Consider the following 13,796-nt stretch of genomic DNA (forward strand, 5'->3'; position numbering starts at 1 on the left):
TTGTGGAAATTTAAACAAAAAATTTTTTTTTTTTTTTTTTTCATCACAACAGGCCAGGAAGCCTAATTACCTACAGCGGTGAATTACATCACGGAACACCTAGGCTTAAGAAAAATTATATTTTAATTTTTGTGTTCTCACCAGGAATCAAACCCGGAAACTTCCGTGTGTGGAGTCAAGCGTCTTGACCACTACACTACGGAGGCCGCCGATATTTGTAGCACTAACTTTGTGGATCATTGTTATATATAATATTTTTGAGAGATTAATAAAAAAACTTCGTTTTATGAACCTCTTTATTCAGTAAATGAATACAAGTGTAAACAACCGGCTAGTTTTGGCAACAAGATGTTTCCCATTTTTTCCACCTACTAATCTGTTCGCTGTTTCTTTTATACAATATGTGTGTTTCATCAGCATCATTCCTTTCCGCACGCATGGTGAGCGCTCCCGTCGGCCAATTGAGTAATAACGCCCCAAAAAAATTTCAATTATTAAAGAAATGGTATTAGAAGATCGCCATTTGAAAGTGAAGGAATCAGCTGTATAATATTTGTGAAACAGGCATTTGCCACAATATTCTGGGATTGCGGGGGCATTTTACTCATTGACTTTGAAGATCATAATACAACTGTTAGCAGCGCTCATTATGCGTCTTTGTTGCATAAATTTAAGACAGTATTCATGCAAAGCGTCAAAAAAAAAAATACAAAAGGTGTTTGATTATTGCATGACAATGCAACCGTGCATACTGCCACCATTTCACAAGCTGCCATCCATGAATGCAGCTGTCAAGAATTGGAGCATCCACCGCAATGTCCGGACATGGCTCCTAGTAATTATTATTTATTTTCCAATTTATAAAAATACCTTAGGGGACGTTGTTTTAAGGAGGATAGTGAGTTGCAAGCATTTTAGGGAGATTATTTTTACAGGGGTATAGAATTATAAATTGATCTTGTAATAATTGTATTGAAGCTAGGGGAGATTATATTGAAAAGTAAAAACTGTTATAGGCTGAGAATTTATGGCGCATACCACACATGTCTATTATCTTAGTCAACATTTGTATTCAAGTAATTTAAAAAAAAATTAGGATAGGTAACGATAATAAAATTTTATCTCTTGATATCCTGAATTAATTTTATAGGAAACCTACCCAACACAAGAAGCAGGTAAAAATATATTGAATAATGAAGAAAAGTATGTTTTTACATGAGAATAATCTCATTTTTATAATATATTTTTAAATATTATAATAACATCATTTTAGTTATATAAATAAATCAAAATAATATAATCACAATACACTTAATATGATAGAGTTTAGATAAAAATAATATTTATTTTTTCTTCCCTAGCTGTATCTTTAAATGTTGAATCTCTTCGAACTGCTGAGTTAATTTATCGTTCAAGTTTCCCAAATGTTCTGTTAAAATACTGAGTTGTTGTTCGTAATTAGTGCTCGTTGAATGTAACTCATCTTCCTGAAAAGTAAAGAGAAAAAAACTGAATAACTTTCCGGAGAATGCAATAATAATTTCAAAAACACAACTGATTTTAGTTTTAATCGTAATCAGTAAATATTTTTTTTTGATCTACATCTGTATAAGGTGATAATTATATTGAAATATTAAGGAAAGGATGAACATATTTAATGTATATTTTTATAATTATTTTAGCACTTAAATAAAGTGTTTACCAATCTGCTAATAGTCGCTTGAGTTTTGAGTAATGCTTGGTCAGAATTTTCTTTTTCCTTTTGTAAATATTCCAGCTGGGAATGTAATGCTTCGGCCTGAAACCAATTGATGTTTGATTTATGTAAATAAATAAATAAAAGAGATAGAGAACATTTTTGAGAAGGTAATATTTTCTATTGTTATATATTAAATCAGTTTTAATAAGCGCCCTAGGGGGTAAAATCCGATATCGTTTTACAAACATTCGAATGTGGTGAAATATTACCTCATCTGAATGATGTTTGCTCGTACTCTCAAATTTTTGCCTTTCAGCTACCAGTTGTGTGAGTTTTTTTCTGTAATATGTCTTAAAAGTCTCTTCTCTCTTTATTATTTCATCGTTCAACACAAAAGGACAGTTTATTTTCCCCAAAATTTCTGTGATGACTCCGTCTGGTTTAGAAGATTCGGTGAATTCATCACTTTGGGTGTTTGTGTCTTTCCCTTCTGCTGACGATGGTTTATCTATTGCTTTGCTTGCTGCCTGAACTTGAGTTTTCAATCTATCATTCTCTATTTTCATGAGATCAAATTCTATCCTAAGAGCTTGGTTTTCCTGAAATAGGTACATAAGAAATAAATTAAGAATTTCAATACACAGACAATTTTGAAATTTATTTAATTTAAATTATTTATTGACAATTCTTGATGGAATTCCATTGTAATGATGTAATAACTTATATTTACATAAAAGTTATTAATTTGAAAAATACTTGGTACACTTCCACTTATTTATTTTGACCAATTAGCGCTTTCACCCTCTAATGGGCATCTTCAGACTGGTTCAGACCGTCATTTGAAATTTATATTATTTTTATCAACATGCAACCAAACCTGTTCTACTTTGAGCAGTTGTTGACTGTTCTTATGTAGTTGTTCATTGAGATGAGATTCTTCAGCTGATAAAGCGTCTTCACTTCCCATCTAAAACATTTTAAAACTGTCGGAATAAAATTATTTACATTATGAGAATATTTTATTATGTTTGTTTGATATTTGTGAAAATAAATATTCATGATTATTCAATAATATTTAGTAAGATAATAATTACAGAATGTGGAATTCACAGTTTTAAAATACATCATGTTTACAAAATACAGTTTGAAAACATGTACAAATATGAGAAAGAAATATGTTTGTATTTTTAAATACTCAAAATGAAAATACAATCACATTTTAAAATTATGTTGACAAACATTTATTTTGGCTACAAACTAAAATATTTGTGGCAATTACCAAACTTCCAGCTTCAGAAAGAAAATCTCCATTAAAACTAGGCAGTTGAGTTTGTCTATAGTTCGCATTTTGATTAGACAAGCTATTCTTATCCCTACTATTGGAAACTGTTTCCAAACTCATCAGTAGTTCTTGATTTTGGCTTCTCAATTTTAAATTTTCACATATGAATTTAGTTTCCACTTCCGAAAGCTGTCTCTCTGCATCTTCAAGCCGCAAATTCAGTTGAGATAATTCAAAATCCTTGTCAGCAATCTAAAAAAAAATACAGTAAGAGTTTAAGCTAAATAAGTATTCGCCCCCAATAGTGCATTTGCGGTATAGATTGATAATGTTACATTGGGAAGAGATGATCAGTCTAACATCAATCAGAACCAACCTGCCTCTGGTTATTCCGATTGGAAGAGCAGTTAGGTAGCTGAACATCATTACTTTGGAAATCGAAATCTTTCACAACAGTGAAACTATGTTTAAGATGCAAATACTCTTGCTGTTGGAGAGTATTATACCTCAATAATGTTGAACCATGCTCAAGGGTTCCTGGTTTGATATGATATCTCAATAAAAATATCAAAAATTAAATAATTATATATTTTTTTAAATGTTATTTGATGAAAAATCAATTCAATCCAGAAACCATGAAATATTGTTGTGAAAAAACACCTTTTAAACCAAAATACAGCGTCAAATTTGCCTCACCTTTACAAAATCTATGCAGGATGGAAAAACAGATAGCAAAATAATCACTACACTAGGCAAACAAAATATAAATACCCGTAGTAAAACTAATCTTTTCAATTCTGTCCAGTTTCAAGATAGTCAAACCACTGTTAGGACAAATAAAAACAGACTTAAATTGCATTTTACAAAATATTTCAGTTATGAAGTAGAGAAAGAAAACCAAAATTTAGAATTGGGCTCGGTTTAACCTGATGAATTTGAGTACCGATGATCCATTTCAAATTACCTGAGAGACGATTTGGGCATTTTCAATTATTTTCTTTTGGAGTTCTTCTTGAAGCAACAAATTATTGGCCACTTCTTCTCGCTGCGTTGGATTACGTTCGTCATTCTTATGCTTCCCTTTTTTATTGTTTTTTTGCGACTGAAATATACAATTAAATTCAGATTACACAGGTTAAATTAGAACTAAAAAACACACCACACTTACTGATTTTGAACATATTAGTGAAACATTGGATTATAAAAATAACATAAAGAAAAATAGGTAGTAGGAAAATAAATAGGTACTCAAAATAAGCCAATGGGTAAATATCACAATTAAAAAATAAGCAACAATAATATTCAAATGCAATCAAATAATGAATAGCAACAGTATCAATATACATATGGGAATGATTCTGGTGACCGTGGGGAAGGAGCCTTCTACCAACTTTTTAATTGTTATATGCCTATATTATAAAGAAATCATATTACTGTTTTTTTCAAAAACGATAATATGAATATTTATTTAAATTTTTGAGTAGGTTACGGTTTCCAACCAAATTGTACAGGGTAGGTCTGAAAAATTATGTCATTGATTTTATTAAAAACCATTTATTGATCAAATCCGAACAACACATTAAAAGTTTTCAAAATAGGCTCCTCCTGTGTCAATACATTGCTTCCAGAGGTATCGAAGGCGTTACAGTATGTTTTTTTCCGGAATGTCCTTTAGACCTTTGGTGCAAGCCTCTATGACTTTGTCAACTGCCCCGAAATGATGTCCTTTCAAGCGAGTTATCAAGTTCGGAAACAAGAAGACATCTGGGAGAAGCAAGTCTGGACTGTAGGGCAGCTAGGGAACTGTTAGCACCTTTAAATCGGCCAGGAACTGGGTCACGAGGAAGGCGGTGTGGGCCGGCGCGTCATCATGGTAAAGTTTACAATCATTCACAATGTCAGGCCAAACGCGATAAACTCGTCGTTTGAGTCTCTCGAGCATTTCCACATAGAATTTAGCATTGATGATTTTACTATGTGGTACAAACTCATGGTAGATGAGCCCCCTGATGTCAAAAAACGCAATGAGCATGTCTTGATCTTTAACTTACTTATTCTGGCCTTCTTGGGCCTTAAAAAAATGCTTTGAAATAATAATTGAAATATTTTTTTTCTTTAACCACTGATTTACAATTATTTTAAAATGTCATATGATATTTTCATCTATTTAGCAAATACATTTTTCTTCTATTGAAACTAACCTAATCTGCAGAACACAACATTTTATTAAAACGTATTAATCAAAAGCTTAAAGCGTCCTTGCATAGTCCAAAATCAGTTCATTTTGAAATAGAATGTGTCAATTTAAATGAGGCCATAATCAAATTTCAACATCCGCCCGTCACGGTGCTGTGTAATCATTACACATGCAAAAAATGAGAGATTTAAAATCGGAAATATGTTATATTCATAGGCAATTGCTTAAATTATTTATAGTTGAAGTCAAAAGTGATAACATTTTTAATCTAATTGCTAAAAACATGAAAAAATCATTAGCTCATGGTCTCAGCATGTGCGAAAGAACCACCCCTGACGAAAGTCAGGCAGCTACTAACGGGCACCTGGGAGAAGTACTAGAAGCTTCGCTGTTCGCATGTGTGACACTTGAAATTGTCTCTCTCGCTCCCGAATATACCTGTGTTATTAAGAGTGAGACATAAAGGGTGTGTGAGACAATTATATATTAGGCTTACTCTTTTACTACTACGCAATATGCGACACATTGTGTATTGGTGATTCATCTCCAATTTTTGATAAAATGCTTTTTCTGTTCCTAATAAGCATTAATTATTTAATTTTAAAAATATTTTAACCGGTGTGTAAATGTATAACGGAGGGATGCCGAAAATCACAACCCATAATTTACTATATTTATGGAGATATTTAAGTTTTTAGATGCAATGTGTACTAGCTACACATCGCCGGGAAGGAAGAGTTAAAGCTTGAAAAAATGTGAAGTTTATATTTTTTGTATTCTGAATTACCTGAATTGAGTCGAGCTCATCTTGTAGAACAGCAATCCTTTTGGTGAGCTGTTGGTTTCGGAAATTCAGCGAGTCGAGTTCTAATTCTCCTTTCCTTAGGTTCTTTTCTTTATCTTTCAGCAACTCTTTGAGTTCGTTACCTTTAGCTTGTTCATCAAATATTCCTTTTTTCAACACTTGTACATGTGATCTAATCTATTGAAACAAATATAGATTACAAGTTATACACAAACACATCAAAACTTGGTGACCTTTTGAGAAAATGATCTAAGTATTCTAATATACATTAAAAAAAATAAAAACAATAAAACCCTTTGCACTTACAGCCAATCTACTAAACGAAATTGATAATCTACCCTTGAAAATAGACGCACTATATCTGAACTATGCTATTTATATAAATTATTAAATAATAAAGTAGACTTTATCCCTAATCCCCAAAATTAATTAAAATGTCCCCTTTCGTATTAATAAATACGTATTTATTCCATCTGCCAGTCTGTAGCACTAACTATGCAAAACACTCTTCCTCTATCGTTCTTGCTCAAACTATAATTATTATTTTTTTCTATTGAAACATGCCTCTTAATTTATTTAAAAATTAATTAATTTATTTAAAAATAAATTAAGACTCATTCTTTCTGGCTGCGATACGCTCCCTTACTCCTTACTACGAACACTTACTACCATACAAATACACACAAACACACTTATACACTTACTCTTATACAAAGACACAAAAACACCCTTTTGTTGTACCACAATTTAATATGTGTATTTTTTATTTAGAAACTTCACTGGTCTGTCTTTAAACCTTATCTTTATTATTTTATTTATTTGTATATTTGCCCAATGGGCATTTATAAGGACATATGTAAACATAGAAAATTATTATAAAAGAAAGTAGAAAGACACAATGGTTTATAGTAGACTTGGTGGGAGTGGAAGCAGGAGGGAGGTGTTTATAATTGAATTTGATTCAGTGATCGTAAGACAAAGACAACTTTTTATCAAATAAATCAAGACTGGTGTTTTTGTTGGCTCACCTAAGACATAAACCATAGTTAGTTCTATGGTTATCGGTATAAAAAAGTAAGTTTTGTCTGAGGTTTCTAGTTGGGACATTTAATTTTATTGAGCTCAGTAGTTCAGGCGTAAGTAAGAATTTTAAATAGGACTAAAAGGTCGGATTTATTTCGACGGTCTTGAAAAGAAGATATATTTAAGCTAGTTTCTACCTTATTATACATATATTGCTCTCTGGATAAGCCCAACTTCCAGCCTATCTTTCTTAAATTTAATCTATTATCTTCAAACAAACAAACCATCATGCCGTTTCTCCGTAGGGGTAGACAGAGAGGATAGAACGCCATATCACTCTATCTTTGCATACAGATCTCGCTTCCTCTACATTCATACATCTTCTCATGCATGCACACCGATTATTCTTACTTTTGACAAGTCCATCTTCAAGTATTTGATGGACTTGATCGTGCCATGTCTTTCTCGGTCTTCCTCGTTTTCTGCATCCATCAACATTCGCATTGTAGATCCTTTTAGCCGTTTTTTCGCTGTTCATTTGCTCTACATGTCCAAACCAACGCAGCACCCCTTTCTTGATTCTGTCGATAATGCATAGCTCAGCCTTACACAGTTCACGGATCTCGACATTTGTGCTCCTATCATACATCGTTTTACCACACATTCGCCTGAGGGATCACATTTCGACAGCATTTAACCTACTTTCATCATCATTTTTCCAATTCCATACTTAGCTCCTGCAATAAACATTTGTTGGCAGAGTAGATTTCAGTGCACGGTTCACCCTGTTTCCGGCACTCACCCTTCTTTCAATATCTTTCTCGGTCTTTCCATCCCTAGTAAACATACTTCCCAGATACACAAATTCTTCTACCTGATTCAGAATATCTCCGTTCACACTGATCTCACATTTAGTTATATTTTCATCTCTCTCAAAAACCATCATTTTCGATTTATCAACATTCATAAGCGAATTGCTTTTCTTGCATACATTGTAGACTTTTGTTACCAAAAGTTGCAGGTCTTCTTTGCTGCTAGCAAGAAGCACGGCATCATCCGCATACAGAAGACAGTTAACAGTTATACCACTCATTTTTGCTCCCATCCTTAAATCTTTCAGTTCTTTCATACAGTTATCGATGTATATGTTGAACAATTATGGTGACATTGCACATCCCTGTTTCACTCCTTTAGAAATGTTAAACCACGATGTGAATGACCCATTCACCTTTACACATGCTGTGCTGTCCTTGTACAGTGACGCAATCAGGTCAGGTTATCAATCCTTGTCAGGTTACCATTCACTCCATACTCCGATAAAACCTTCCACAATTTCTCTTCGTCAACTCTATCAAATGCACTTTGCAGGTGGACAAATGCGCAGAAAAGTTACTGGTGTTAACCAGAAACTTTTCTGTCATATTTCGCAAAGCAAATATTTGATCCATACATCCTCTTCTATTCATAAATCCACTTTGTATACCCCACACTCTATCTTTAGTCACTTTTCTTACTCTCTCAATCAGTATTCTGCCATAAATCTTTCCAACAACACTCAAAAAGCTGATAGCTCTTTAGTTTCAGCAATCCACCCTATTATCTTAATTATGTTATTTAATCATTGTTGATTGTTTGTTAAATTAATAATACATATTTGATTCATTAATAATTATAAATACAAAACATAGTTTGCAAAAAATTCATAATAAAACACATTATCAATTATTTTGCTTGGAGGAATGAATTCAACAGATTTTCATGGGGGCTATACTTCTGCATAAGCAACTATACAAAAATTACCGGTAGCTGTATATTGTAAATTGAATGAAACGGCTCATACGCTAACGAATTGGCAAAACACTTAGATATTAAGTGATAATGATTCACTACGCCCACAAATGTGATCCCTATAAACACAATCCAGCGCACCAATACAAAGAGAAAGTGCTACCAAAATAAAAAACTGATCTTGCTTACTTTGGAATATTCAGAGGCCAACTTAAGGTATTTCGTTTGCAGGTCACCGGACGGAATGCCTTCCATATTTTGTACAAAACATAAAATAAATATTTAGAGATAAGACATCTGTCAAACAAACACTGACATTTTTGACATCCGGCTGACAATTTTATCTATGATGTGCAAATACTGCAAAATGCAAAATGAGTACCATAAACAATATTGTCTTTGTATTTTTTTAAACAAATCGTCGCGTCGTTGCGCCTTGGAAATCACCTATTTTCCACAAAAATGTTCAGAAGAAATGAAAAACATCCCATGTCTGGGAACATTGTTTTTTTTGTGAATACTCAATTGTAGACGATGTTTATGAAAATCGGTGCGTTGGCTTCTTAATTCTATTAAAAGTATTTTTTTGTCGCAAAAAACATATATTGTAAAATTAATACACTTAGCCGCTTTTTAAGGCACAACGACGAAATGTTTATTTATAAATATTATAATTATTTATCATTCAATGTTTTACCACGTTGTTTTAAACGTTTTGTTCATCGCTGTTTATAAATGAATACAATAAAAAAAAGAAGGGTTGCGCATGCTAAGAACTGATTTTTCAAAGGGACATTTAAAATATTAGGATGACATACTTTACGAAAAATATAATATAATAATTAGTTATAACATACTCTAAGGTTATAACTATATTTTGAGTATGTCTAATAGTTTGTAGACAATACTGGATTCACAGGCGTAGCCAGGTTTTAGTATCAGGGGGGTTCAAGAAAATAAAACTACTGAAAGTGCATGCATACAGCCATTTCACTGGAATAAAAATTAAAAAAAATAACCTTTATATTATATGAAAAAAAAAACAAAACGTTCATTTGATTACATATGCACTACAGAATTAATCTACTGCGGCACGAAAATATACGAAGGTTACTGAATGCGATCGAATAATCGACGACGGCCAGCGGCGGGTGGTAGAGAGGGCGAATCCAAAATACATTATTAGTGTAATAATTAGTAATAAAATAAGTTATGCCGCTTGCCCGTCCTTATTTTAATATTATTGATGTTGATATCTTAACTTTTCGGGGGGGGTTTAAACCCCCAAACCCCCCCGCCCCTGGCTATGCTTGTGACTCATGGATTCCACTCATTGGGGAATTATCAAGACTGAAATCAATTTCAACAGAGTGAAAATATTTTTGGAAGGGGGATATGGAAGTCTAAATATTTACAGGGCTTATGATCTGTCATTGGTTGGTTTAAATTCTCCTCTCAAAAATGTTTTCCCCTCTGCTGCAATAAATTTAAATCTTGATAACTTTCTTATGTATGGAATCCAGTCTTATCAACAATCATTTGGCCATACTCAAAATATTGTTGATTAAACTAACTGGTATAAAAAAAACATAATTTAGACTTGCTTGCTATTTTAAGGTGAAAGAATTCAACCAGACAAATCTCATCCAGATCAATAAATGTTTCAGTTCTTTTACGTCACAGTGGTCAACTGATGAAAGATTGAGAAATGGGATGTTCAAACATAGACAGTTAAGTGAATATTACACAGTGTGTAAAGTGATTACTTAAACCAGCTAATGACAGGTCATATGCCTAAAGTAAAAAAAGCACTCGACACATTTCATCGTGACAGTTCGTGTTGCCTGGCCACCAGCTCTCCGCCTTTGCTCGCTATTTAGCTATACTTAGAACCGGAAAAGATTTTAATAATATAAATACATTAAAATATCTTTACACATCTCTAGTTAGAAGCCAACTAGATTATAACTCTCCAATATGGTCACCTTATCAAATCACTTTCTCAGATTCTATTGAGAGAATTCAGAATAAATTTCTTAAATATATATATATTAAAATGGGTTTTTCTACTAATCAATTAAATTATAACAAAATTTTAGACTCTCTTAAATTAACTAAATTGCAAGAACGAAGAACATCGACCGATCTTACGACTTTATATAAAATAATAAAACCAATGTTTGATACCCCTGATCTACTGAAATTGATTTCATTCTATGTACCACCTAGATTAAGCAGAACATCCACAATATTTTATTGTCAAAATTCTCGAATGGTAGCCCAATATAACTCACCTATTGTTAGATTACAGAACACCGGGAATGAATATGCATCACATTTTGATATATTTAGTTTATCTCTGCCTAACTTAAAAAATAAAGTGACCAACATATTTTTATCAAAAAGAGCAAATCATCTTCAGAAGATTGGGTTGAAATAGTAATAATTTGATTGATTAATGTATTTTGTTATTGTATAATTTCTTTAAAATATATATGTATTTCAAGTAATTAATAATGTGTACAGTACAAAAAATATTTTTATTTTTAAGCACTCTGTATAACACATATATGTAGATGGCAGATATGCCGTATATAAATAAATAAATAAAAAATAAAAAAAATATTGTAAATCCCTTCTGTACGAAATAATAGGATGTAACCCGTGTGTAACTACTTAATAAATAACTTCAATTGTAATCCATCTATCTCATTTAACTTTAAATCAACTCACGGGCACCCATCCTATAGTACATATGTAATCAGTAATTAATAACAACTTTTCTACCTCTAATGAAGTAAAAGTAAGTAAATATATGTAATAAACTAAAAGCGTTTTTTCCCTGTACATTTTGTCTTATTCAACGGCAGTCTTGATTTTTTTCATCTTTCAATGCTTATTTAAGCATAAAAATAAAATAAAACAGCTCACACCTCAGAAATATTAGTGATAAAACTCAAAAAACTCTTTTTTGCAAAAGAGCCGTTACACACAAACGATATCAGTAAACTAACAGTCATTAGCGAAAACAATGTCACTACTTACAAGATCACTCACTTGTGCCATCTAGTTTTAAATACTTTCAGAAATAACAATGGCATAATAACCATTGTGCCCCCATGATTTCTTGAATTTGAATAAGAAAATATAATACTTATACCATATACATTTTCCCTTTTAAGGCCACATAAATATTTTTAAGAAACATGCCGCAAATAGGATACATATATTAGGAACATTTTTGAATACTTAACCCAAAATTTTCAATTTTTGATTTGTTCCATTATTTATTTATTTCAAAGTGCATGTACAAAAATATATCCACTTGGCAGACTTATTGCTAAAAGAAACATCTTCCAGCTAACCAAAAAACAGACTGGTGGTCAAAGGAAAAATTATCACTTCAGTGCAAAGAGAGCCGGAACTATCATAGGTTCAGTTGTCATAAAGAACCAGACACTCGCTTAAAAGGGAGGAGAGAATATTTTTTTAATTTATTTTATTAACATAATCAGCAAATCTACCTTTTACAAAAAATTATAATATGAACGAAAATATTTCGATTAATATTAAAAAAAAAAAAAAAAACTTATATTACCCTTTATCCAAGATTTATAAAAAAATTTAACCTAAAAATTATACAACATATTCAGTAGAAAGTTTAAGCAATTTAAGAATAAATGTAAAAATAAGATTAAACAATAAAATATTCAAATTTAATATAACAAGTAAATCGTAAAGTACTTTTTCATACAGCTGGGCAAAGTGAACAAAAATTTTGTATCCCATGAAATGTATAAATAAATAAATATAATTACCATTCACCATTTTTGAAAAGGTTCAGAGGATTTGTTCTATAGGAACAATACCCTACACTAAATACATCCGATACATGGAAATAACTATTGCCAAGTTCATGAACTCTGTTCAATACGGCATTACGAGTTGTACACTCTGTGAATTGTTGCTACAAAACGGTGGCACCTGCCGAGTAATTCTTCCAGGCACCCTGAAGTTGATGATAGATAATTTGTTCGTATTCATTCAAAAATGTGTATATTTTGGTCCCTTTTCAGTGAGTGACGGAGCACTACTAGATCCAGCGCGGAGTGCGAGCTGATGCGTAGTGCAGGCTAAGATTTTGTATTTCTTTAAACCAATTATTGTAAATGGTTTGACATACATATCTGTGCAGTATAAAATCCTATGCGCCATTTGTTGTTTTTTCCGGAGAAGCAAAAAACAATCTCCATGACCGAATTAAATTCCTTTACAAGTGAAATATATTTCAAAAATTGATTTATAAATCTTAAAATAATATGTATGGATTACTATGACTAAAAATGACCTAAATTTGCAATTTAAATACTTTGTATACCTCCGATAACTGTAGTTATAAAAAACGAGTCTAAAACTATTTTAGCAGTTTAATAATACCTAGATTATATTATGTACTGTGTTATACCACCAGGGGTAATATTCCAAACGCTCTCACGGCTGTATAAAAAGATAATATCTCGCGTATTTTGTATGTAAATACGCTAGATAAAAGTGTTTTCTATGGCCGCGAGAGCAGTTCAGAATAGCACTGCAGATAGAGAAAAAAAATTCTAATCATAATCCAGCAAAAAAGTGATCTTGTCAAAAATGGCGCTTAGGATCCCATACCTCTGACGTTCAGATATATAATGCAAATTATTTGTTTCCAAAATAATGTGGGGTCACGAAAATGAAAAATAAGTTTAAGTTTATTTAGTAAAATCCATTATGGCATCCTGACTGTGTGGAAGATCAGAGGTAGCGGTAGATCCATATGAATAAGCATGAAATAACCAGATCCAGGATACAAACAACTGCCGGCCGGTATGATGACAAATATATTTTTTGAGAAAAGGGATGAGAAATAAGGTACATTGTGAGTTTAAAGTTTTTATATTTTTTTTAAGCATAAGCTTTACATTTTAAAAAAATATGATGTTGCCCATAGAATGCAACAATAATT

General features: G+C 32.0%; 1 protein-coding gene across 1 annotated transcript; it reads right to left on the minus strand.

The window, feature by feature from the left end:
* Positions 1-1,342: 1,342 nt before the first annotated feature.
* On the minus strand, positions 1,343-9,174 carry LOC148283926 (uncharacterized). Its single transcript, XM_088242976.1, has 8 exons — positions 8,984-9,174; positions 5,966-6,160; positions 3,946-4,083; positions 2,979-3,233; positions 2,577-2,666; positions 1,969-2,298; positions 1,703-1,798; positions 1,343-1,487 (listed from the first exon to the last, which is right to left on the minus strand). The coding sequence occupies exons 1-8, from the start codon at positions 9,047-9,049 to the stop codon at positions 1,344-1,346; spliced, it is 1,314 nt and encodes a 437-aa protein (XP_088099102.1). The 5' UTR covers positions 9,050-9,174; the 3' UTR covers position 1,343.
* Between the last annotated feature and the right edge of the window lie 4,622 nt (positions 9,175-13,796).

This window comes from Micrasema longulum, unplaced genomic scaffold (assembly GCF_059751315.1).
Source record: "Micrasema longulum isolate JH-2025_06_02 unplaced genomic scaffold, ASM5975131v1 h1tg000178l, whole genome shotgun sequence".
Classification (NCBI taxonomy): domain Eukaryota; kingdom Metazoa; phylum Arthropoda; class Insecta; order Trichoptera; family Brachycentridae; genus Micrasema; species Micrasema longulum.